The sequence below is a fragment of the Bos taurus genome, chromosome 11 (genome assembly GCF_002263795.3).
Source record: "Bos taurus isolate L1 Dominette 01449 registration number 42190680 breed Hereford chromosome 11, ARS-UCD2.0, whole genome shotgun sequence".
NCBI classification, from domain to species: Eukaryota; Metazoa; Chordata; class Mammalia; order Artiodactyla; family Bovidae; genus Bos; species Bos taurus.
Genome location: NC_037338.1, coordinates 101,151,696 through 101,178,035, shown reverse-complemented (window position 1 = coordinate 101,178,035; position 26,340 = coordinate 101,151,696). Strand labels below are relative to the sequence as shown.

General features: G+C 58.9%; 1 protein-coding gene and 1 non-coding gene across 2 annotated transcripts in view; one reads left to right on the top strand and one right to left on the bottom strand.

Annotated features, from left to right (window-relative positions):
- The window catches only part of FIBCD1 (fibrinogen C domain containing 1), a 35,280-nt gene that overhangs the window by 1,358 nt on the left and 7,582 nt on the right, over positions 1-26,340 (top strand). Inside the window, exons 2-5 of the mRNA XM_010810516.4 lie at positions 8,279-8,758; positions 14,015-14,174; positions 14,586-14,722; positions 25,862-25,958. Coding sequence (XP_010808818.2) covers positions 8,279-8,758; positions 14,015-14,174; positions 14,586-14,722; positions 25,862-25,958 — 874 coding nt within the window. The remainder of the gene's footprint in view (positions 1-8,278; positions 8,759-14,014; positions 14,175-14,585; positions 14,723-25,861; positions 25,959-26,340) is intronic.
- On the bottom strand, positions 21,780-21,852 carry TRNAG-CCC (transfer RNA glycine (anticodon CCC)). Its single transcript has one exon. It is a non-coding gene; the product is annotated as a tRNA-Gly (tRNA).

The window sequence follows — 26,340 nt, the reverse complement described above, 5'->3', positions numbered from 1 at the left end:
GCCGCCCCAGGCTGGGCTGCCAAGGGACTGGGGCAGGCAGGCGAGATGCCGAGGTCTGCTAGCCAAGGAGAGGAAATAATGGAGCTGCCCGTTTTAAATTTCAAATTTCTCCCAGACAGATGTCATTGGGGAAGGAACAGTTCTTGTTTGCAGAGGCAGGAGGGGGGTGGCAGGGGCGGGCCTTGGCGGGCCCCTCACTCTCTTGGGAGCGGCAGCCTGAGTGAGCGTTGTCTGGAGCCACATGCCTCCACACTTTGCAAAGCCCTTTCCCAACCGTCTGCACAACCTCGCTGTCGGCAGCAGCCTGGGTGGGGAGGCAGGGGTGCACGTGCCCTTGTCGCAGGAGAATGGTGGTGCAGAGAAGTCGAGGCATGCACCCAAGTCACACAGCATGTTAGCGGAAGAGCAAAGTTTCAAAGCCGGGACTGACTCCATGCCTCTCCCAATACCTCCTGGTCCATTCCCCTTTCCTGTGAGCCCCCTTACAGGTACTGACTGCTTGTCATTTGCCAACAAGCAAATGACACCAGACTGCCTGTTTCCAAACGTTTGCTGCCTCATTGTCCCCCAAACACACACACACAGAGACACACACACACACACACATACACTTCATTCAGGGAAACCCTACATATACTTCAAAACCAACTCAGATGCCACCTCCTCCAGGAAGCCCTCCCCGATGCCTGATGCCCCGTGGGCTTTAACTTGATTCCCAGCAGCAGTTAGCCTGTGCCACTCAGCTGCCTTTATCTCCCTGCCTTGTTCCCTAGCCTTGGTCCCTCCTCTAGCAGGAGCTCCCTTTGGACATATGCTTCTTCTGGGCCCCCATCCTGGGGTCTCCCCCTGGGTCCAGGCTCCTGTCTTTCCATGCAGCTCAGACCGGGAGTTGAGGGATTTTTGCTGAATTGAGCTGCATGAAGCCCGGCCAGAAGGAGCTGGGAGAGCAGCGAGTGCTGATGTGTCTCAAGGGGAGGTGGCTTCTGGGGGATGTATTTGAAATGTGGCTTTAAGGCCTCCTGGGTCAGCCCTGGCCTCTCTGCTGCGTCGTGGGGTATATATTCCAACTGCCACCAGGCCAGAGCTCAGCTGTCTGCCCCTTGGCATCGGAGGCTGCCAAGAGCTTGTGGTCCCAGCGGCCTGGGCCAATATCAAACACCACCTTCTCACTCCACCCCTTTGGTGATCCAGCATGTTAGACAGGCTATCCCATTGCCAGCTCCAGGCTTGTCTGAAACTTCAGGTAGGAGGCAAGCCCTTTCCTGTGCCCACCATCAGAAGGGAACCAGGGTTCCCTTGGGCCTGGCCTTCTTGCATCCATTGCTTCTAGTTTCATCTCCACCACTGACATGCTTTGTGACTGGGTAAGTTATGTCCCCTCTCTGAGTCTGGGCTTTACCAGCTGTAAAATGGGAACAGCAATCACTGCTTCCTCCTCACTTCACAAGGACTTAACAAGAGCTGAGTGAAATAATGGTATGCTTTACAAATTGTAAAGCGCTGTACACCCTTGAGGAAGGTGGTTCTCAGAGCAGCCTGACCCCTTTGCCAGGCTGTCAATGTCCTGATCACCCCTTTGCCCACCAGGGAAAGCAATATGACCCCCCAGTTCCCTCCAGAAGACTCTGACTGAGGTTCTCTAACAAGGCACTTCCTCCAGAAAAGGTGCCAAAGCCACAGTCTGAGTGCCAGCTGTGCTCATCTGCATAACTTCTCGTTTCTGAATCAAACCACTCTCAGAGTTTGGCAGCAGGAATGATCAACCCATTAAACAGATGAGGAAACTAAGGCTGAGAGTTGCAACCAGGACATGAACTTGGGTGGCCGATGAGCCTTTTTGGGAAGACTAAGGGAAGAGAGGCTGGCTGCCCTTGGCTCCTCCTGCTTGGGCACATTATGTAATTCCCAAGGAGAGGGCTCTGGTACCTAGTGCGTGGTTCCCCAGGGCACACACCGTACCCACTGCCATTGAAGGGCCTACATCCAAGTGTTGCTGTTTCTGCGGACAGCCTCAGGCCGGCTGTGTCCTGGGCCTGTCCGGCCTCAGCTCCTCATTTGCCAAGTGACCTTGGACAAGGTGCCAACTTCATTAGAGCTTCACTTCTTCCCCTGTGAAACCAAGGGGCTCTCACACCCTTAGGGCAGCAGGTGATGGTGGGATATTTGCCAGGAGTTCGGAGTTGCTCAGATAAAAGGACCCAGAAATAGTCACAATTCTCCTAATCTTCTAGTGTGGGGCAGAAAGTCACCCTGTAACTATCTCCTCTTGTTGCAGGGGGGCGGGGGGGGTGGTGGCGGGGAGGCTCATTTCTGAGCAATCCCTGAGTCAAACCACCCCACAGGGAGGTCAACCTCTGAACCATCCCAGGCAGTGTCTCTTGATATTTTCAAAACTTTGAAAAATATTCCAGACAGGGAATACAGTTCTCATTGGGAAGTTCTTCTTGATGTCTAACCTAAACCCTGCTGCATTTAATTCACTCAGTGGCTATTTATAGAGTCGCTCCCTCCTCTAGGAGAGACAGCTGTAAACCTGTGCCTTGGGAACTTCTATAGAGTCTCTTGGGAGGAACACACTCGCATCATGGGATTATGACAAACCTCGATGGGCACTGTAAAGAAAACCATGCAGCCTCGGTCCTCATTGCCTGGGCTTTGGGCGGAGGTCACTGTGTCCGGGTTGGATGAGAAGGAGGCTGAAGAGAACAGGGCCTTCCTTCTCCTTCTGTTTCCTGGGCCCCTCTCCATGGAACTCACCCCCAGACCAGCGTGCGGCAGTGATGAGGAGGCCGGAGGCTGGGGTGGGAGGTCAGAGACCACTTGGGCATTTAAGCTGGACAGCATCTGTCGGATCTGTGACACCAATGTGTGTTGGGGGAAATGACAGAGGGGGCGGCCCAGGTGATGCTAGTGGTAAAGGGCCCATCTGCCAGTGCAGGAGACGTAAGAGATGCGGGTTCGATCCCTGGATGGGGAAGATCCCCTGGAGGAGGGCATGGCAACCCACTCCAGCGTTCTTGCCTGGAGAATCCCATGGACAGAGGAGCCTGGCGGGGGGATATGGTCCATAGGGTCGCAAAGAGTCGGACTTAGCATGCAGGCAGGCGGCTGGAGAGAGCTGGGCAGGAGTGGGGGTTGGGGGAGGGTGCAATAGCGGAGGCTGGGGGTGGGGCGGGACCTGCTCCTGAGGCCTCCGCAGCCCCGGAGTGGTCTGGCCGGAGTGTCCTGGGCTTTTTGCCATCAGGAGGGTCCTGGGCCTCTGGGTGGGGTATTGGTTGGTAGGGCTGGGAGGAGGTGGGGAGGCTAACGGGGAGATGGTTGAGGTGATTTTAAAGCAGACGATGGGGCTTGGACCATATCAGGGCTGGGGGGCCATAGGAACAGAGGGGCCCTGGGGATTCGAGGAGGTAAGAGTGTACGCAGCCAGGTGCTGGCTGGGGATGGGGTGAGGGAGGGGAGCCCAGGGAGGTCCCCGGTTTTGGAGGGGGCTGGTGAGGCTGATACCATCCCTGGGTGGAACTCTCAGGAGGGCTCAGGTTTGAAGTGGAATGAGCCTGGTTTAGGGGTCAGTGGGCTGGAGGCCTGGAGATCTGGGGGGTGGGGAGGGTGAGCAAGACCCTCACAAGATACATCAAGAGGCCCTCCCTCATCGGAAATGGACTCAGAGCTGAGTGCTCTATGGGGAGTGACAAGGCTGGCGGCTCAGCTCCTTCGGGAGGGGTGGACGCAGGCAGTTCCCAGACCCTTCTCTTTGTCCCTAGAACACCTCCGGCCAGTCTCCTGGGGACTTCCTGGTGGCCTGAGGCTTCAGATGGCCTTCAACGTGGGTCATGTTCAGAGGCCCCTGGCAAGACAGGGAGCTCTTCCCCCAGGATTCATAGAGTGAGCCAGCAGGCCCTCTTCCTAAATCTTTGGGACCCCACCCAGAATTTTAAGCAGAACAACCACCTCCTCTTTTTAAGGGGTCTCTGGGACCCTCCTTCTGCCAGGGCCAGAGCATCAGAGCCCAGCCCAGGTCAGGCGCTGTTTGCCTGGCTGGGGCAGCAGATGTGTGTTCCTGGGGAGAGAGGAGGAAGACTCCCCCAGGGCCTTTGGGCTGGGCAGGGGCTGGGCTGCCCCGCTCGCGACGATCCATGAGCCCAGGTGCAACTCTGAGTCTCTGCCAGGCTCAGACCACACTGCCGCACCTTGGCTTTCTCAACATAGACCCACACAGTGGGTTTCTGGGGCTGGGGTGCTCCTAGGAGATGGGGGGCTGTGAGCGGCCTGCACCTGGATCTCACCTTGCCTGGCCTCCCCCTCGGGGAGGTTTTCTTCTTCCCACTTTGCTACAAGAAGTGTAGTCTCAGCCTACTCACGGGACCACAACCCAGCTCCCTTAAAAAAATAGGGAAAGGGACTTCCCTGGTGGCCTGGTGGTGGCCCCCTGCACACTCCCAGTGCAGGGGGCACAGTTTCAATCCCTGGTTGGGGAACTAAGATCTCACATGCTGCACAGTATGGCCTTAAAAAAAAACAAGAAGTGAGGTGCAGTGCAGGCAGAGCACTGTAGCCGTGAGCCCTTCCTTCTCTTAGTCTCAGCCAGACCCTGTGGCCATCCCTGGAGGCTGGGGACTCAGAGGAGGCAGTCGGGACACATACCACCCCTCTAATGAGGCAGCTCCGGGGCTTTCTCCTCCTGCCTCCCCTGGCGTGAGCCCACCATGTCCTACCCTGGCTGGGGCGTCCTGGGCCGCCTTGGACCACGGGCCAGCACTAGGGCTGATGCAGGGGACGAAGCCACATCCCCCCAGCCGGAAGCTTGCACAGGCGTTTAGCACTAGCAGCAGGTCTCAGACCCTGGGGTTCCTCGAATGCCCCCCACCCCCCTCCTGGGATGCCTTCCCAAACTACAGGCTCCTTGCCCCGGGAGGTGGGAACCCCAGGCATGCACCGCTCTGCCCCGGCCAAGGGCTGATGAGTTAAACGCCAGCCCCCCACACTCTCCGCCGGGCAGCGCGCACCCGAAGCCCCCCTTATGGTCTCGGATAGATTTCTTTGCAAGGCACGTAAACTGCAGCCTATAAAAGCGAACAGCACTTCACGTTTAAGGTGATCTCTGAAGACTGGTTCTCCTCTGCTGAGTGGCCGGTTTCATCTCCAGGCTCCGGCATCCCCCTGCCCCTCGGGGGACCCCCTGCAGCCTTCTGCAGCGCGCCCCCTCTGCACCCTTGGCCTTCCCGCCAGGGACCAAGGGCCTGGGTGGAAGCAGATGCCCAAGAGGAGCTGGGGATGCACATGGGGGACGTGGCTGGCTGCTCTGCCTCCCCAGCTGGGGACCTTAACGCTCTCCTGTGGAGGACGGCGCTCAGAGCTGCTCGGGGCAAGGTGTCTCTCGATGGAGTCCGGGAGGGGACTGACAGGGACTCACTGGCTGACACAGGGCTTTGTTTCAAACCGGGCCAGGCTTCCCACAAGGCAGGACTGTGGTCAGATGGCTCAGCAACAGCCGCACAAACAGGCGATGGGTTTGAACCCAGTCACCCAGGCCTGGGTTCACATGCTCCTGTGACCTTGGGCAAGGCTCTTCACTCTTTGAGCCTCAGTTTTCCCATCTGCAAAATGTAACCAACCTCAACAAGGGGATGTTTGGAGGTTTCACTGGTGGGAACACAGCATAAACTCAAGTAATAGCGGTGATGAGGCAATGCCCGCCCCTGTGGATCCTGCCGACTCGTGGCAGGGTTGGGGCAGCCTGGAGGCAAACTTCATTCTGTGCCAGGCCATCCTGGGTGGGCACAGGGCTCAGCATGGAGGTCATGATCCTCTGCCCTGCCACGCACCATGGGTCCCAGGGCCTTCACCTCCTCCCACGCCAACAAGGTCATGGAGAAATGACCTAGCCCGACTGTCCTGCCCTCCATCCATCCAACAACCAGCCGCTCTATGCCTTTTGGGGGAGTGGGGGGGCTCACGGTTTAGAGCAGGTTTCCTAGATCTGGGCTCTGCAGGCCCCAGAATTCTAGCTTTCTTGTATCCACAGCTTTCATCATCTCCAAGGGGAGCCATGCCCCCAAAGAGGGTAAGAGTCATAGTCCATGGGACACGAGGTCCCTACGGGCAAGGCTGGCATGACTGTCCACTGCTACCCCTCAGGGACTGGCTTGGACGCTGGCTCAGGGGGAACACCAGGTAATACTGAATGGATGTTTGAGTGAATGAATGCAGTCAAAGGTGATGACTGTATTTTTCAGCCGGGAGCAAGAGCTGTGGAAACACTGAGGAGGAGCCTCACCCAAACTGGGAGGAGGGCTGAGGAAACAGTCTAGGAAGGCTTCCTGAAGGAAGTGACATCTAGCTGAGCCCTGAAAAAAGAGAGTTTAGCTGTGGAAGAGAAGCAGGGGAGGCTGATGCCTCGGGCCGAGGGAGCAGCCTGTGTAGAGCTGACGGAGGGAAGCTGACGTGTTCAGGTCTGGCTGGAATAAATTGTCCCACTGTGTGGAGTCCCAGCATGTCTGGGCAGGTGTGGGGAGAGGTGGGGTAGAATGTTGAGTCCCATCACTGCAAGGACAGGCTAAGGAACCCTCTCCCTTGTCTCTCCAACAACACAGACCCCTGACCCCTTCCTCCTCTGGTGCCAAATGGGAGATTCAGGAGTTACTTGTAGAATTTGAATTTAGGGAAAAGTAGCTATTTGCTCTACCATATTTTCTCATAGAAAAACACTGTATATAAGAGGCTGTTTTTTTTTTTTAATTTGGCTGCATCCTGCTGCACATGGGATCTTAGTTCTCTGACCAGAGATCAAACTTGCACCCCCTGCAGTGGAAGCATGGAGTCTTAACCACTGGACCACCAGGGACGTCCCTAGAGGCTACTTTATGTATCACCAAGAAAGAAAGTTGTCAATCACAATTGTAAGATCCTCCCATATGTCAGAGATGTTGAGATATGGAGATAAAAAAAAAAGGGGGGGAAGGGACATTCTAGCATCAGTGACACAGAAATAGCACTTTGGGTGGAAAATAAAAAACCCGACACCTCCAGATGCTCTGTGCACATTGATCACGAGATAATAAAAGCCGCTAATATTTATTGCGCAAACACAGTATGCCAGGCATGGCTCCAAGTGCTTTAATATACTAACTCATTTAAAGATGCCTCTTGGATTCAGAAAGTTGAAAATGTGGGGCAAATTCAGCGCTTGGACATTCCTGGCCCCGGGAAGAGGCGGGAGGTGGGGGGTCCAGTCCAAGCCCAGCTTCTCATCTGCAGGGTGACCGTGGGCAAGCCCCTGGCCTTCTCTGGGCCTCGGTGTCCCCGTGTGTCAAAGGCTGTGATTGCTCTGCAGGCTTCCCTTGGGCCGTGAGTGATGCGGGCCAGTGAGTCTGGATTTGTGCTCCATCACGGTGCCTCCTTTAATTACAAGCTGTACTGGGTCCAGGGGGTGGCGGGGGTGCTTTGTGAAAGAGGGGGAGGAAGGAAGGGCAGGCAGGAGAGGAAAGGGGGTGGGGAGGTGCTCGGGAGGCCATCCCCGGCCTGCGGACTCATGGCAGCCTCGTGGGCCTGCAGTGGCTTCAGGACGCGGGGTGTGGGTGCTCTGGGTTGAAAAGACCGTCAGTGACAGCAGCCCATGACCCCAAGGCATCCATTCCGCTGAGACAGCGCGATGATTTGCAGCATCGCTGTGTCACCATCGCAGCTCCCCCTTCCCGAGTGTGCACGGCATCGGGCGCCTGCCTATGGGGTAGGCGAGTCATCATTGCCCCCATTTCACAGATGAGGACACCGAGGCTCAGGGAGGCAAAGACCTTCACTCAAGGTCACCCTGCAGAAAATGACAGCTTGGGGACCTGAGCCTGGCCTGTCTGGCTGCAGAGTGGGAGTCCACCTCCCGCTCGCCCTTACTAGACCTGGGAGGGCTCCATGTGGGGCGATGTGCCCACCTGGGGCAGGGGCAGCGAGGGAGAAGGGACTGTCCCTCTATCTCCTGGCTCTCTGCCCTGGTTCCTCTTGTCGCCATCCCCATCTCTGTCTCCCTGCCTCTCTTGCTGTCTCGAGCTCGCCGTCTTTGGTGGCAGCGGGTGGGAGCCTGTTTCTCTGTCTCCCTTCTGGGGCTGTTTTTCCAAGACTCCCCTCCCTCATGCCCCAGAAGGAGGCTCGTCCAGGCTTCACAAAGGGCAGAGGGCCCCGTCCGAGGGTTGGAGCCGGAGGCCCGGGTCTGCCCCTGACGCTGTTCCTTCTCTCTCCTGTCTGTCCCTGTCCGTCTCTGCGTCCACGCGCCCGGGCTGGCCCGCAGCGGCCGAGCTGCAGCTACGTGCTGTGTACCGTGCTGCTGTCCCTCGCCGTGCTGCTGGCTGTGGCGGTCACCGGTGCCGTGCTGCTCCTGAACCACGCCCGCGTGCCCGGCACGGCGCCCCCGCCCGTCGTCAGCACCGGGCCGGCCGGGGCCAACAGCGCGCTGGTCACCGTGGACAGGGCCGACAGCTCGCGCCTCAGCATCCTCATTGACCCGCGGTGCCCTGACCTCGCCGACGGCTTCGCCCGCCTGGAGGGCGCCCAGGCCTCCGTGCTGCAGGCACTGAGCCAGCGCCAGGCCGAGCTGCGGCTGCCGGGTGAGCAGGAGCAGGAGCTGCTGGACACGCTGGCGGACCAGCTCCCTCGGCTGCTCGCCCGGGCCTCGGAGCTACAGGCCGAGTGTTCTGGGCTGCGGAAGGGGCACGGCGCCCTGGGCCAGGGGCTCAGCGCCCTGCAGAGCGAGCAGGGCCGCCTCATCCAGGTAAGGTGGGGGTCTGTGCCTCCCTCGGGGTCTGGGCAGGGGTGGGTGGGGTGGCTGCCACCACCTGCTGGCCCTGCTGAGTGCCTGGTGCCCTCAGCGTCACTCCGTCCCAGGGCCAGGGGCTGTTGTGATTCCTGTCTGTGGACAAGCAGATGAGGCTCAGAGAGGTGAGAGTCTCACCCAAGGTCACACAGCTCGTGCGGCCATCCTGGTGACCTGGGTGTTAGTGTAATCTCCATGGCATGCAGTGGTCCTTCCATCGGTCAAATCCATCCATCGAGTCAAATCCAGGCCTGGAGGGGCTTCCCAGGTGCTCCCGTGCCAGGGGACACAGGAGAGGCAGGATGTGGCCTCCATCAGGCTAATAGAAGTTCACGGTCATCAGGCTAATAGAAGTTCACGGTCATGTGGTGCCCAGTGGCAAGCCCCCACACCCTCGGCTGTGCCATGTGGCCAGAGAGAGCCGTACCCCCTCCGCCAGGTCACCCCATCCACTGCCATTTGATGCCCACAGCCTTCCAGGGAAGGGGGGACCAACTGAAGAGCTCAACCAGACCCTTAGTGTGTCCCCAACACCTCCGCCCCACTCCAGCCCCCACCAGAGCCCAGCCAGGTAGGTCCCAGCAAGCACCAGGTGGATCTGGGTGAAGGGTTTCTAACACTGACCATGCTTGCAGCACCAGCAAGAATCTTCCCCCTCATAGAATCAGGGTTCAGGATCAGCTCACTGGCCCTCTGCTGTTTTCCAGAAGAGAAAACTAAGGGCCTGAGCGGAGCAGTGATTTGTCCGGGGTACAGTGGCCAGGTCTCCCCAGGTGGCGCTAGTGGTAAAGAACCCACCTGCCGATGCAGGAGATATAAGAGACACAGGTTTGATCCCTGGGTCGGGACGATCCCCTGGAGGAGGGCATGGCAACTCATGCCAGTATTCTTGCCTGGAGAATGCCCTAGACAGAGGAGCCTGGCAGGCTATAGCCCATAGCATCACAAAGAGTCAGACACGACTGAAGCGACTCACCACATGCTTGTGCACAGCGGCCAGGTCAGGCCTGGCATCTGGCCTCTGGAGCATTGCCCAGCCTCCAGCCTTTACCCTGCTGCTGCCCATCCCCCACCCCCATGACTTAGGTCCTTAGGGACTGGGAGGTGAGCCCCACCCCTGCCATGGGTCCAGCCCATTCCGGACATGTGAGATGGCCAGGCATTTGGTCACTCACCAGCTCAAGAGTGACGGGCCTTTTCCCTCCCCCGAAGGCTGCAGCTGGAGAAATTACAGTCCTCGTCATCCTGTCTAGGTGACTGATGGGGAAGCGGCCTCCCCATCCTGGGGGGGTGTTCAGCTGCCCTCCTGCTGCCCCTCCATCTGCAGCGGCCCTGCCCCTCATCCTCAGGGCTCGGGGAGACCTCCAGACTTTCTGGGGCATCTGGGCGCCTCACTCTGCTCTCCCCGTGGCTCAGCCCTGGACAGCCTGGCCTGCCCGCAAATGCTCACCTTCAGGGCAGGGGCGGGGGACTGGGTGGGAGCCCTGGGCCTCCCACCCGCTCACCTGCATGGAGGCCTAAAGCCATCCCCGGAAGACTAATGGCTCTTCTGGGGCCCAGCACTGCCTCAGCTCACCTGATATATTCACTTCTCACAAGAATGTTTAATTTGACTCATTTCCCACAGACTCAAGGTGATTTCAGAGACCATGTGTCTTGCAGAGCTGTGTTGCCATAGCTCCTAGTTCCCCTTCTACGAGCTTCCCAGACCCTCCGCTGTCAGTCCGAGACCTGGGCTTCTCAGAGGAATGCCCACGGCACTCCCTGTTGGAGTGACCAGAGCTGCTCATTAAAAGGTGTGTCCCTGGACCTCACCCCCAAACCCCCGGGTCCCAGCAGGTCGACAAGCACCTGGGTGACTCCTGTGCACTGATGCACAGGTGTCTAAGACCCATTGGCCCAGGAGCGGCAGAGCTGAGTGTTCCTGCCCTCACGGTTTGAGTCAGTAGAGTCAAGGCTTCACCGAGGACCAGCTGTGCATCCCTGAGCACCTCCAGTGCCCTCTCTGGGCAGGGCACTGCCCTCCTCACCAGTAACATGGGGCTAGCACGGTCCATGCCCAGTAGCATGCTGTCACTCATAGCTGTACTGGGCCTGGTGGGCGTGTGGCACGTGAGAGATGTTGTCTACACATTCCCACTTCTTTTATTATGACGGTAGAAACTTTGTAAACTGAAGTTTCAGCCTATGGGGAGCCACCACTGAAAATCTTTTTTTCGGTCCACACTGTGTGTAATCAGCACTTTGTAATACAATAGCCCCAGGAGGTGGTGAAGTGAAAGTGAAAGTCTGACTCTTTCAACCCCATGGACTATACAGTCCATGGAATTCTCCAGGGCAAAATACTGGAGTGGGTAGCCTTTCCCTTCTTCAGGGGATCTTCCCAACCCAGGGATCGAATCCAGGTCTCCCACATTGCAGGAGATTCTTTACTTGATGAGCTACAGGGGAAGCCCAGGAAGTGGAGGGAATCATTATCCCCATTCTGCGGAGCGGCAGACTGAGGCTCAGTGTGGCAAAGCGACTTGTTTAAGCTCCAACAACTGAGAAGTGCTGGAAGCAGCAGCTCCGATTTCACTGCCTCTGAAAGTCGCCAAGTCCTCTTGAATGCAGCTGTGCGGCTCAGCGAGCAGGGACTGACTTTCCCCATTAATTCGGGGCATGTTTTTATGTACATTTTCAACTTTAATCATTTGCTGGTTTAAACTGAGGTCTTCCTTGCCCGTTAGCAAGAGCTGGCCGTGCCTGAGTTTCTCGAGTGTGTCTGCCTCGTCACAGAAGGATGGGCAGTACAGATTTGACTGAACCGATGGGCTCGGTGATCTTTCCTGCTTACATCCTGTAGGGCCGCCCCCTGCCCCTGCTCCCTGGGGCTGCCTGCATCCCACCGCAGGGCTCCTCCAATGGGGCTTGTCTCCAGGACACTGCAATAAAACCCCGGGAGAAAGCTGCCACCCCGCCTCAATGCTCTCTCCACCCATCTGGGTGCCTGTTCCCCGGGCCTGAGCCCCCACTGAATCACCTGCTCAGCAGAGGGGAAACTGACAAGGAAACTAAAAGCATTGTCGGGCCCCTGCTCCCGGACAAGCCGAGAATCATATTTTGTGAACTGCTGGCACTGTATATTTCTATTTCCCTTCCTCGAACGAGCTATTATCTGGCCAGTGACAGATTCGGTGTGTAAAGACCCAGCAAGCTGCATGCTCGCTGGCTGGCTGCAGTCTGCCCGTGACCCTGCCTCCCTCCCCCTGGAGCCCTGGGGTGGGGAGGTGACAGACCACAGAAGGCACAACCGAGAGACCCCAGGTGGAACAGAGCTGCACTAACTGAGCCCCAAACCTCTGGACCGCAATCACAGTGGGGATGGTACAAATCGAGAAAGAAGACTGAACACATGCTGTCGTGAACCTTCCCCCCTCCCCAGAAAACAGGGGCCACTGCGGTGGTTCGTGGGGAGGAGAGTAATGTGAAAGGGGTTTGGTTACCCTTCCAGGGTTATTTGAAAGTGATTGGAGGAGGGTCCTGAGCCAAAACTCAGAATCAACACCAGAGCCTGGGTCCAAATCACCGCCCGGCCTGCCCCCACCTTAGGCTCCCTGCACGATGGCACAGCCCTGGGTTCCTTTCCTGCCAGTCAGCCCGCGGGTCATGGCCTGAGTGTGTCCCCCACAGGGACCTCCCCTTCTGGGCCTCAGTTTCCCCATCTGTAATAAGGGATGACACCTCAAGCCCTTCCACCTGGCACTGCTATGGGGTCAGGTGAAGGGGTGGACATCAGAGAGCCCTGGAAAGTCAAAGCCGGGTTCTCATGGGGTGGTGCAGGCCTCCAGGGTCCCACCTGTGGAGTGCAGACCCAGCACCCCTGCTTTGTAGCCTTGCTGGGCAATAAGAAGAGATGTTGAGTGAAGGTGTTTTGTAATCTGGAAGGTGCCTCATGAATTCCCATACTGAGGCAGGCACCCAGGTGCTGAGTGCTGAGTCCCTGCTGGGGGCCGCACGCTGTGACTGATCCCCAAGACAGCTGGGCCAGGGAGGCTAGGTTAGCCCCATCTCAAGGCTGGGTTAATCACTCACCTGCAACCGTGTAACTGGCAAGTGGGTGAGCTGGGATTTGAACAGCGGGGTCTCCTTTAGTCAGCTCAGCTGGGCTGAAGGCACAGAAATGGATGAAGGACGGGGCCTGCAGGCAGCAGCGGCACAGGTGTCCCCTCCCACCTGAGCCCCCTCCTTTGCACACCGGGGCTGAGACCGCCGTGGGCGGCGGCCAGAGTAAATCAGGGGCTTGCACCAGGGGAGTGCCTCCACCTTGAGGACTAGTGTGTGTGCGCCAGAGGTGTTGCCGGGTGCTCCACTCACCCAGGGCTCCATCCACCAAGAGCTCCACCCACCTGGGGCCCTACCCACCAGGAGCCCCACCTACCCGGAACCCCACCCACCCAGTGCTCCACCCACCAGGAGCTCCACCCATCCAATGCTCCACCCACCAGGAGCTCCACCCACCCAGTGCCCCACCCACCCGGAATTCCACCCACCCAGTGCTCCACCCACCAGGAGCTCCACCCACCTGGGGCCCCACCACCCAGAGCCCCACCCACCAGGAGCTCCACCCACCCAGCAATCCATCCACCAGGAGCTCCACCCACCCAGTGCTCCACCCACCAGGAGTTCCACACCTTGGGCCCCACCCACCCGGAGCCCCATCCACCCGAAGCTCCACCCATCCAGCGACCCACCCACCGAGTGCTCCACTCACTAGGAGCTCCACCCACCCAGTGCCCCACCCACCAGGAGCTCCACCCACCTGGGGCCCCACCACCAGGAGCCCCACCCACCCAGTGCCCCACCCACCAGGAGCTCCACCCACCTGGGGCCCCACCACCAGGAGCCCCACCCACCCGGAACTCCACCCACCCAGGGCTCCATTCACCAGGAGCTCCAGCCACCTGGGGCCCCACCCACCAGGAACCCCTCCCACCCGGAGCCCCACCCACCAGGAGCTCCACCCACCTGGGGCCCCACCCGCCAGGAGCTCCACTCATCCAGCGATCCACCCATCAGGAGTTCCACCCACCCAGTGCTCCACCCACCAGGAGCTCCACCCACCCAATGCTCCACCCACCAGGAGCTCCACCCACCCAGTGCCCCACCCACCCGGAATTCCACCCACCCGGAACTCCACCCACCCAGAGCTCCACCCACCTCTGTGCCCCACAGCTTCTCTCTGAGAGCCAAGGCCACATGGCTCACCTGGTGAACTCGGTCAGCGATGTCCTGGACGCCCTGCAGAGGGACCGGGGGCTGGCCCGACCCCACGTCAAGGCTGACCTTCAGAGGGCACCTGCCAGGGGATCACGGCCCCGCGGCTGCGCCAACGGTGAGTGAGGTGGGGACTGCCTTCCTTGCATGACCTGGGTGCCCAGGTTCATTCCCACAACGTCCCCCACCTGCCCCACTGACAAGGCTACACTGCTTCTGTGTGCTGAGGACTTCCTGCTGCCGGGCAGCCCCGAGCACCCTACCTATACCCTCCTGTTGACCCCTCTCCCTGCCCGATGAGGTGGAGCTCACTGCACCCATTTTCCAGATGAGGAAATTGAGGCTCAGAGAGGGTGCTCACTCACCACATCCACCAAGGGAGAGGCAGAGCCACAGTCTGCCCCCAAGGCCAGTGCTCTGGAGCCCACCTGACACTGCTGGACAGACAAGTCAGAGACCCAGGGACATAGGAGACAGGGGAGGAACGTGGGTGCGGGGCCCAGTGCCCTGACGGCCTTCCCTGTCTCAGGCTCTCGGCCACGTGACTGTCTGGACGTCCTCCTGAGCGGACAGCAGGAGGACGGCGTTTACTCCGTCTTCCCCACACATGACCCCGCCGGCTTCCAGGTCTACTGCGACATGCGCACAGATGGAGGCGGCTGGACAGTGAGTCTCCCCGAGTGTGCGGCCGGCTGGGCCAGGCCCCGCCTCCTCTGGGCCCTGCAGATGGTCGGGGCAGATGCTGGGGTGACCCAGGAGGCTGTGCACGTGAGCCGGGGTGCTCTGCCTGGCCCTGCCCAGAGGCTCACCAGCCATCACAAACCTGCCCGTAATCTCACCAAAGCCTCCACAGGGCAAGTGGGGGGCATGTGCTGACACGTGGGGGCCACTTGGGAGCAGGTGTCAGATCCCCATGTCTGAGTGGAGCCGCCTTCCACTCCCTGAGCCTGCAGCCCCCGCCCCCACCCTGGACAGTGGTTCTGGAGGGGTGGGGGTTGCTGAGATTGGGTCCTGGAACTAACGGCTGCTAATGTGAGGGCGGAGGTTTTCAGTTACTCAGTAGACGGTGCGTGTGCAGGAGACACAAGGAGCAGCACAGTTGCTGTGAGCAGAGAGCCCCCCCCCCCCACCAGGGTCTCCTGGCGAGGGGCTGTCGCCATCTCCTTGCACCTCCTGATTCCTGCCCTGATGGGAATTGGGAGCAATGGAAAGGGAAGGGTGAGAGCCACAGGTGGCCCGAGACCTCCCCGGGGCCAAGAGAAGGAGGAGGTGGCGTGGCGGGGCAGAGGCCCTGGTTTGAAGACCTGGAGGTCTCCTGATCGGACAGCGGAGAAGCCCCTTCTACAGCAGGGTCGACACACAGGTCTCCCCTGGTCTGCGCCGCAAGTCCTCAACTCTGGCTTTGCAGGGGGAATGTAGCCACAAAACTAAAACGCCTGGGGGTGCGTGCTGGCATACAAGGGTGAGGGCAGGGGGGTTGGCCAAATGGAGCAGGAGGCAAGACGGGGAGGCCCGAGTGAGGCAGGTGGGCAGGGCCCAAGCAGATGCTCTCGGAGGGCAGAGCTGCCATCAGGAGCTGGTGTGAGAGCCGCTGAGAGCCCCCCGAGGACCCCAAGACAAACATTCTTCTAAATATCCCTACAAGCTCCGGAGAGAGGAGCGTTTAAATGCACTGGACTCACATCTGAGCCTAAAAGCACTTTTGTTTTCCTATCTCAGAGCATCTGAGTTATGGCCTCCACCTCTGGGACCCCCTCGGCGGGCAGAACAGCTCTGATACACCAGCCAGAGCCCAGAAATCAGAGTTAAGGGTTAGGACAGGCTTAATGAAAGACCAGGATGCCGGCCCAGACCATGCATCTTCCACTCGGGTGGAGTGGAAGCCAGTCTCCTGGGAAGTGAATCAGGGTTGGGGTTGGGAGGCGAGTAATTTCTTGGGCCTGGGCTTTGGGGGCGATTAGAGGGGAGTCGATGAGGTGCACAGGTCTGCCCAGCCCTCCCACCCAGACATCTGGATCAGCCAGCCTGGAAGAAAGGCCATTCTCAGCAGAGAAGGGCTAGCGAGGCCCACAGACGTTAATATCCATTTGGGCTTCCGTCAAAAGCAATCTTTTCCCGGATACCTCTGGGCGTCTGTCAGGATCACCTCTCTGCCGCACGGAACCTCTCGGAAACTCAATTGCTGTTTGGGAGGGAGCTGGCTGCTGCTTTGCTGGATCCGAATACCATCCATCCTCATTTAGGCTCCATGTCCAAACTGCCGGGCCTCAAGTGCCAACACTCGGGGACAGGGTGCCTGGGGCCAGACACACCAACCAGAACCTACTTCTCAGAGAGCCGGAGCTGCAAGAGGTTGGCAGGCAGCATCCCTGTTTGCCTAGGGGCACTTTACACTTTATATACTGTGGCCCTGCTGGCACTTTTCCAGCCCTCCTCCAACCCCTGGAGACCCACAGGGCAGCCTCAGAGAGGGCAAGAGGTTTGTTCAAGGTCATCCAGGTGGTGCTAGTGGTAAAGAATCTGCCTGCCAATGTAGGAGACATAAGAGATGCAGGTTCATCAATTCCTGGGTCGGGAAGATCCCCTGGAGGAGGGCATGGCAACCCACTCCAACATTTCTGCCTGGAGAATCCCACAGACAGAGGAGCCTGGCTGGCCACAGTCCACAGTGTCGCAAAGAGTCAGGCACAACTGAAGTGACTCAGCATGCACGCACCTGGCAAATAAGCAGCCCAGCCTCATGCAAGTTCGTGGAACCAACTGTCAACGGTGTCACTTGTCACTTGTCACTTTATGGCTCAACTATGGGGTGCCAACCACGGGCCAGAGGATTCCGCAGCAAGGTGCCAGCCTTGCAGGGAGCTAGACAAGTCAGCCAACCTGTATGGAGGCTGCAGGGCTAGGGGTCCAGGGAGACCCCAGAGGAGAGCCCCCTTACCCTGCCTGGGGCGGCCAGAGAGGCTCCTGGACTGGGAGGTTGGGGCACAGGGAGATGAGGTGAGAACAATGTCCAGGCAAAGGGAACACGTGCGGAGGTGGCACGGAGTGGGGCAGGGCTTGTTCTGGGACCATGGTGGCTCCGTTCTGCTGGCGTAGCCCTCGGGGGGCCGGGCACGGGGTGGGAAGCAGGCACGGCCTGGTTAGCATGGTTTTGCAGATGCTATAGGAGTCTGGCTTTCTCCCTGGGGGCACGGTGGGCTCTTGGGAGGGAGTGACCCAGAGATGTGGAGCCAAGGTGGAGAGTGTGCGAGCAGCTTAGGAGCTGGGGTTGCAGGGGCCTTGAACCCTTGCAAAGGGCGTGGGAGTCGCCATGTGGGAATGAGGTCGAGGGACAGGGGGACACAGGCCTCAAGGTGGCCTCTCTGCTCACTGGCCCTGGAGGAGCCCCAGCCCCTCTACACACTCATCATTGACCAGTGACCCAGGCCACACGGGGTCAAGCTGATCAGCCAGGCCACTGCTGACCCTGCCCCGTGCACCCCACCGACACCCGCCCCGCAAAAGGAGGAGGAAGGCAGGATGCACAGTCTGCCCCTGCTCACCTGTAACCCTGGGCAAGGGGCCCAGCTCGGTCGCTGGGTCATTTGAGAGTCCTCCCGGGTCCCCCACTCATGCTCCCTTTCTGCACCTGTCACGGGTTGTCCGTCTGTGTCCCCACCAGGCTAGAGCTCTGCAGGGGGCAGCTGGTCACCTGGTGGCCCCTGTAGCTCAGGCGTCCACATGGTGCTTCCATACCATCTGTGCTCCTAAATACTTGCCGGATGGGTAACCATTGGCATTTTCTGGCAGCATAACTTCCCCTCTTGGAACCTCACTTTTCTCATCTGTTAAATGGGAATAAAGTAGTGCTCTTCATGGTGGGGGGGCCATCAGAATCCCCCACAGGCTGCTCACTTGTGGGGCAGGGGCAGAGGAAGAGGGAGGGGCACCAAGGGTCCTTGCTGAGCCTAGGGATTCCCTGAGAACAGAAGAACTGGCTCTACCCTGTAGGATCTTATAGTCAAAGTGTCTTTCATTATTTTTTACCATTTTGGCTGCACCCCACAGCACGTGGGATCTTAGTTGCCTGACCAGGGATCGAACCCACGCCCCCTACATTGGAAGGCAGAGTCGTCACTGCTGTACCACTGGGGGAATCCCAAGCGGTGTTTTTAAAGAGGAGGAAGATGTGTTAAAAACAGAAGCCAAATTTCCTCATTTGGAAGGGCGATTCGTGGGATGAAGCAGCCGTTTCCAGCTCATCCCCGGGGCCCTGAGAGACTGGAAAGGTCACATTCCCTCTGGGGCGTCCCCTTCCTCATCTGGCCAGTGGGGTGGCCCTTGTGTTTTACGTGGCCACCTTTCAGGGCTGGGGAACAGGGTGACCAGGCCCAGGGCCCGGTTCGGGTTTTGTGGTTGGAGGGAGGGTCCAGCCAGCGTCTGCAGGCTGGATCCCCCACTGTCCTGCCCTTCGGCCCCGGGGACACAGCCTTGTCCCCACCAGGGTTGCTTCAGCAGAGCTGCCAGCCGGCGTGATTGCCAAGCCCTCATCTTTGCATAATCACCAGTCGAGGTCAAGAAATCAGGTCCAGTTCAGCGTCTCCTACCGCGGGGACCTGCAACAGGACTGACTCTGCTCTGCGCCCCCCGCTCAGATCCACGGTGCCGCCAGCTTTCCCCCGGCCCCACCAGCCGAGTGCCCGAGCCTGCGTTCTCTGCCAGGCATTTTTACTGCCGTGCAGGGTCAGCTGGCTCAGACGGGCCTCTAATTGGCTCCACTGCGAGAGCAAACCTCCCCTCCTACCGTGTCCATTCCCTCCCTACCTGTGCTCCCCAGGCTGAGGAAAATCCTTCTCTTACTGGGAAGACATCAAAGGAGCTGAACCCCTGAACAGAGCCCAGCCCAGCAGGGGATCAGGCTCAGGAGAGATGAAAGCTCCCAGCCTCAGCCAGGATGCCAGGATGCAGGTGATGGGGGGGTGTTGCTGTGGGACACACTAGGGGCGCTGCCTAGCAGGACCTGGGGGTCCGCCAGGGTGCGGTCTCCTCCTTGTGTCCCAGGGGCTGCGGAGGCAGGAGGAGACCTGCCGTGACGTCAGTGGCTGTCGCCCGGCTCCCCAGTGTTCCGGGGGAGTCCTCCAAGCGCACGCTAGTAATGACCACGTCCACTGCTGACGGCACCCCTCTGGTCCATGAGTGATCCGCTGGGAGCGTTTAGGATTTTTCAAACTTTGAACGTAGACGAGGTGGGGGGGTACACGTGGAGCTCAGCCCGGCACCTCAGCATCTGATAAATGGCAGCTCTGAGCGCTGTTTGCCTGGAGCCGACAGCCACCGCCTGCCAAGCCTGGGAAACATGGCGGGGCGCCAGGCCCAGGGGTACCATTTGCAGTCACAGACAAGGAGTGGGCCCACTTCCTTCTGGGTTTTGGTGGCTGGTTCTGAAGAAGAGGGAGGTTAGACATACCGTGCCTCTCCCCGACCCCACCGGGCTCACACCTACCTTTTCCTGCATGGCATCTTCACTGTGACCCTGCAAGGCTGACAAAGGGGTTGCTGATGGGGCCTTTGAAAATATATATATTTATTTATTTGTCTGCCCAGGTCTTAGTTGTGGCCTGCGGGATCTTGAGTCGTGCCGTGAGGGATCTAGTTCCCTAACCAGGGATCAAACCCAGGCCCCTGCGTGGGGAGCTCGGGGTCTTAGCCACTGGACCCCCAGGGAAGTCCCTGTTGGAACCTTCTTTTTTTTTTTTACAGAGAGGGGAACTAAGGCTCAGAAAGGGTCCTGTGACTTGTCTGAGGTCACACAACCCATGAGAGGCACAGCCAGGATTTGAACTCAGTTCAGCCTTATTCCAGCAATAGTGCTCTTGCTAGCAAGCCCAGGCTCTGGGAGCTGCTGCCCAGAGGTGTCCAGAAAGGACTGGAGGAGCAGCTGCCTCCTGGGAAAGCCGGCAGAGCATCCCCAGGGGCCTGCTTTGAAGGGCTGCGTTTGTTCCACGTCTAAGTTCTTTGTTCTTTAGAGACAAGAATCCGCCTCTGCCATCGCCTGCCACCCCTCCTCCCGGCACCGCCTGCTCAGGAGGCCTGGGAAGGCTGGTGGAGCACAACCAACACAGTTCTGCCTGTAATTGGTTTCCGCAGCAACTTCATCAGAGTTGAGGAAAAATCTCAGATGCTGCCTCCTGGGGACCCTTCAATGGCGGCAGAGACCGCCCCCCCCACCACCTCATAGTGTTTGGACCCACCCCGTGCCTGTCTCTTGCGCCTCAGCTCCTCTGACCACCTGCCAAGACCCTGCTCAATCTGCAGTTCACCCAAACGTCTCCTCCTCCGAGAAGCCCTCTAGGACCCCACCCTCCCAACCATCCCAACAGGTGGCTCATCCTCCTCTGAGCTCCGGACAAATGTAACAAGTGTGACCCTTACAGACTCTTATCAACCAGCCCATTTAACCACGTCACCCGTATGCTGCTGAGTTGGAGCTGTTACAATTCCCGTTTTACAGATGAGAAAACTGAGGCACGAAGATCAGAAGAACACCTCAGATTGGGAGCTGCTCTGCCCTGAGGCTGCTGGTTTGTGCATCCCTCTCTTCTGGGGCTGTGAGCTCTCTGAGAGTCAGAGTCCCTCCACCAGTCCAGGCACACCACACGGGGTCTGCAGCAGCAACCCTATCATTTTGCGGAAGAGAGAAACCAAGACTCAGATGGTCGCATGGCCCTCGGCTGGAGCCTGGCTAGAACTTGGATCTCCTGGGTGCCAGCCCAGTGCGTTTCCTGGGACCCGCTCAGCTCAGCTATGATGAGGAGGGATGGGGGGCTCACAGGCCTGGGGGGCAACGTCCACCCCCTTAGCCATGGGGCCCCCCTGGGCCACCCTCAGCTTTGTGTACTGTCAGTCTCCCTACTTCAGGTTTCAGTGGGCCCCTGCCCTGAAGCACTCCTACTCTGCAGAGGTGGCCCCACCTCTCCAAACCTTAGTCTTCTCATCTGTCAAATGGGAGCATGAACCCCTCCCTCCTGGGCTGTGGTGGGGAGGACTGAGATCATCCTTGAAGGCACTGGGGTGACCAAAGAGCCAGACCCTGACTCTCAGGAGGTCTCCGCACTCTGGGCGGCGTGGCTAACGAGATCAGCCGGGGCCTATCGGAGGAAGAGGCCCAGAGGACACTGAACCTGTGGAGCGCGAGACAGGCCCCAGGAGCCTGTCTGACAAACAGGGGACAGTCGGCCGCTCTGCTCCTCCCCCCACCCCCTCCTGCCGCCCAAATGCAGCGGCTCCTTCCTTTGAAACCTCCGGGCACCATCTGCAGGACCATGTGGGCCCAGCGCTCCCTTGGCAGAGCCTCCCTGAGCGGCACTTGGAAGATGCCGGGCGGCAGGCGGCTGGCTTCTGAGAATCCGTACCAGAAAAACGCACCCGTCTGTCTTCCCACTCGTGGCATCTGCCCAAGAGGCCGCAGAAGCGTTTCTCCATCAATCACTTTGCAGCCAGAACCCGAGGGAGAGGCCCCAAGAGTTGGGCCAGTGGATATTTTAGCCCTAAAATTAATCGTTTGTTTCCCCACTTTTCCCCCACCTTTTGTGCCTAAATGGAGACTCCTGTTCCATGGCTGGGACAGAGGAGGGGGAGGTGGACGCCTCAATCCTTTACCTGCCTCTCCCCTTTTTTTCATTTAGCTGTACCAGGTCTTACTTGAAGCACGTGGGACCTTTTAGTTGTAGCATGGGGGATTTAGTTCCCTGACCAGGAATCGAACCCGGGCCCGCAGCATTGGGAATGCCGAGTCTTAGCCACTGGACCACCAGGGAAGTTCCAAGAGGTCTTTTTATTTTTTTTCCCCCTGCTACACTGAGCAGCCTGTGGGAATCTTAGTTCCCCGACCAGGGATTGAACCCAGGCCTTTGGCAGTGAAAGCATGGAGTCTTAACCACTAGACCACCAGGGAAGTCCCTTGCTTTCTTCTTTGTATCTTCTTGTCTGGCTGATCCTTGCTCTGTAATTGAAGGCCTTCTAGTGGGTGACATCTGGCCCTCCAGGGTCCCCAAAGCCCAGCTGGTTTCCAAAAACCTGAAGCCACAACTGCAGTTCACCCTGAACCCCGAGTTAGAGAAAACACTCCTGGGAGCCTAGGAGGACCTGCGGATGACCTGTGGCCTGTGCCGACCTGGAACGCATGGCATGCCGTGGTCAGCTCAAGGGCAAGACCAGGGCTTCCGAGTCTGAGATCCCAGCCATTGCCCAGCATGCTCGGTCACCCAGAGTTGGAGCTATAGGATCAAGACAGCCCATGGCAAAGGCCGACAACTTCAAACTGCAGGTCGTGATCCATTGGCTGGTGGAAAAATCAATTTAATGGGTTGTGAGCAACATGGGTTTTTTGTTTTTTTGTTTTTTTTTTTTTTTTAATGAAATGGAGTGGAATAGAACAGAAGAACAGGGTGGAAAATATTAACACCCCTCCATCTGAAGGACAAGTATCGTTTCGGGAAGCTTTTGTTTCAGATACAAAGAGCTGTGAATATGTGTGTCAGGATGTCAACTACATTTCCCTGGGTCACGGTCCAAGAGTCTAAAAGCCACTTCTTTGGAACTGCGCCACAGCTGTGTCTCGGCCCTGGAAGGGGTCGGTCATGGTTTGTTACCACTCGGAAGAGCGCCCGTGTTGGCAAACGATGCTCTGACCTCTGAGCTGCGGCGGACTGTCAAGACATCTGCTGCTGTCAGTGACGGCAGGTGCTTCCCAGGTGGAGGAGAGCAGCCGGGAGGCCCCGTGGTCTGGAACGTGTGCTCACCACCTCTGATCATTCCCAGACCGAGCCCCAGCCGGGGCCATGCCTGCCACCGGCCTCCAACCTGGAAAGGGAGCGGGAAAGCGGGGCTGAAGGTGGGAGGATGCTGAGAGATCAGCTCTTGGCCTGAGAGGCCTCGCAAGGAGACAAGGGGGCAGGTTTGGGACGCCCCTGGTGGGTAGCAAGTGAGCATGTGGATGTGGGTGGTGAGACGCGGATTTCCGGGTGTCCAGCATGGCCTCAGGCTACGGAGTGAGGGGTGAGTCAGACTGTCCACCCATAGCTGCCTGACTTCTGGCCAGTGTCCGAGCTTCTATCTCCTGGAATGGAAAGTGGGGCGGGTCAGGGGACCCAGAACCGGGCTCCTGGGGTAGGGGTAAGGAAGTGCGTGCACCGGACAAGGAGAACTTAGCCTGAGCGTCGGCTGTGGTCAGCTCTCAACCCAAGCCGGTCTGTCTGTCCCAGCGGCTAGGGTTCATGTTCTGCCTATGCCTGCAAGCGTGACACCCCCACTTTCCACTTCATAATAGCGGGAACAGGAAAAACAACAGTGATGGCAATAATGATACCAACTACTCTGTGATTTATTCCTCGCTGAGGTCCGGGGGGTGAGCTGAGGGTGGGCGAGGCAAGCGTGGCCCCGGGGGCAGGAATGATGTTCCTGGGCCACACATTGGGACATGCGGGGGCCAGGATGGGCCCTTGCTCCAGGGTCACCCTGGATCTCCTCCCAGAAGCCAGCCCCTCTGGCCATCCACTATTCCTCTGATCTGCCCTGCTTCCAGCCTGGGCGGGAATCCCCTCAACTAGGCCTCACTCTGTGTTTCCCTGCCCCAAGGGCCCTGACTTGGATTTCCCAGCTGGTGCCTGACATGGATGTGCTCAGTGGGACATTTGGGGGAATAGACTTGGGACAGGCCCCTGGGACAGTTCTGGAGGAGACACGCCCAAGTCTGGGAGGAATATGGCCTGGGGCGGGGGCCGGGAGAGAAGGGAGGAGGGGAGGCCCTGGTGGCCCATGTCCTGGGGCTGTGGGTCTCCTTGGCTGGTATGGGCTGACCACCGCCCATGTGCCAGGCCCTGAGCGGACTGTCTGTGGGTGAAAGTGTTACTTCCTCAGTCCTGTGCGACTCCTTGCAACCCCTTGGTCTGTCCATGGAATTCTCCAGGCAAGAATACTGGAGTGGTTGCCATTCCCTTCTCCAGGGGATCTTCCCCATCCAGGGACTGAACCCAGGTCTCCTGCATTGCAGGCAGTTTTTGTTTTTGTTTTTTAACAATCTGAGCTATCTACAGCCAGTGGTCACGGGGGTTTGATGCTGAGATCCCCATTTTACAGATGAGGAAACAGGCTCAGCGAGGCAGCGTCACTGGCTGGCACTCTAAGTGGCAGAACCCGAGCTGTAGAGCCCAGATTGGGAACCACTGTTCTCCCCGCCCCGCCCCTTTCCTCGGCCCCTGCAGCCCTCCCCCCACCCCACCCCCAGCCCGGCTCTTCTTGTAGAAACAGGCTCTGCTGTCCAGGCCTTCTCGGGGGAGTGTCTGAGCTTCTGCCAGGATTAGGCCTTTCAAAGGGCGCGTGCTCAGGGTCCCAATCCGCAGCCATCAATACCCGCTCTCCACCGGCTCTCTGATCTCCGAGCCTGATCGAATTTCCTTCTGCTCGCGTCCCTTCTGAGGGCTTTCACGTGTCAGGGCCAGGCCGGGCTGAAGGTAGCGAAGCAAAGGAAAAAGGTGTCGCCGCCTCCCTCCCCTCCCGCCACCTGACGTCAGAGCTGCCCAAGCAGCCGCGGTGATGGACGGTGCCCTGCGGACAGACCTGCAGTTGCGGGCAGACGCCGCACAGGGCGGTTCCAGGCGGCTGAAGCCCGGCTGCTTAGTAATGGATCGGGTGGCTCTGTGCCGCGGCCAAACCTCTAACACCTCAGACGCGGGCGCAGATGGAGGCGGTGGGGGCGAGTGCTGCCTCTGCAAATGAGCAAGAAAAAGGCTTGTTAGACAGAAAGGCTTGGGGGCGGAGGGGGGGCGGGGGGCTGCGAGCTGGGGAACAGGATTGTCAGCGGATCCTGTAAATACTCAAGGCAGCTCTGGCCTGGACCAGCGTGCTACTTATTTCAAAGCAATTTAACCGATGGGATTCCGGACTCCCAAATCAAGAATGTTATTAAAATGAAGAACAGAAGCGGCCCGGAGGCTGGCTGCGGACTTCTGGTGCTCCCCTGAGAGGTGGCCGGGGCTCAGCTTTCCCAGGGCCCCCTGCCGGTCCCCTACCAGGGGCTTTTTAATAGAGTTGGTGGGGATGTACATGAATGCAGCAAGGGCGCATTGAGAGACCCAGCCAAGCCCGGGTGTGTGTCTCTGTGTGTGTTACGTGAAGTGTCAGTCGCTCAGTCGTGTCCGATTCTGCAACCCCATAGACTGTAGCCCGTCAGGCTCCTCTGTCCATGGGATTCTCGGGGCAAGAATACTGGAGTGGGCTGCTGTGCCCTCCTCTGGGGAATCTTCCCGACCCCGGGATCGGACCCAGGTCTCCTGCATTGCAAGCAGATGCTTTGTCATCTGAGCCACCAGGGACACCCTGTGTGTGTGTGTTATTGGGCTTTAAAAACTCAAGAATGGGCTTTTGTTCAGTGTTGTTTTGACCCAGGAAAAGGTACAGAGACCCTTGTTCACCCGCTTATTATTTGACCAGTGGGTAAACTGAGGTCCCCGCAGGGATGGGACCAGTCCAGGGTCACACAGCAAGGCAGCAGAGTGGGTCTAGAAGTCTGGCTTTCTCCACTGCACCCCAGTCCACCCCAGTTCCTCCTCGAGGGGGCATTTGAGGGCCTGGGGGCATTTGGTCAGTCCCCCCGCCTTGGAATACCATGAGCCTCCCAGGTCCAGGTCCCAGCGAGAGCTGTTGAGAGACTTGAGGCTCAGCCCCTGTGCTCCCCAAGTGGGCAGGTGAGGTGCAGTGGGGGGCCAGGGGACGCATGTGAGGTCCTGGGAAGGCTGGGACCAGCTCTCCATTTTCATCCGCTCTCAGGTGTTTCAGCGACGGGAGGACGGCTCCGTGAACTTCTTCCGAGGCTGGGAGGCATACCGTGATGGCTTCGGCAAGCTCACGGGGGAGCACTGGCTAGGTGAGACCCCTGCCTGAAGCCTGGCCCACCCTCTCCCTGTGCAATGCACGCTGTCAGGCATGAGCCCCCTCCTCACATGGATGCCAGCCAGGTCTCCATGACCTCCTCACGCCCAGGTCAGCTCCCAGGTTCTGCATGGAAAGGGGACCTGAGCGTCCAGTGGAATGTGCTCTAGGAGCAGGAAGCCCAGGGCAGTGCGCTCGCCGTGGGTGGGTCCCGCGAGGATGTGTGCTTGTCCCGCTGGGGGCACCCTGGGACCTGGTTTCTGTCCCAGCTCAGGCCTCTGTGGCCGATGCAGGTGCTGGAAGACCAGGACAACCCTCACGCTCCCCTTGAGGGTCAGCACCCACCTCCCCAGAGCAGCACTGGTGCCCCTGCCACT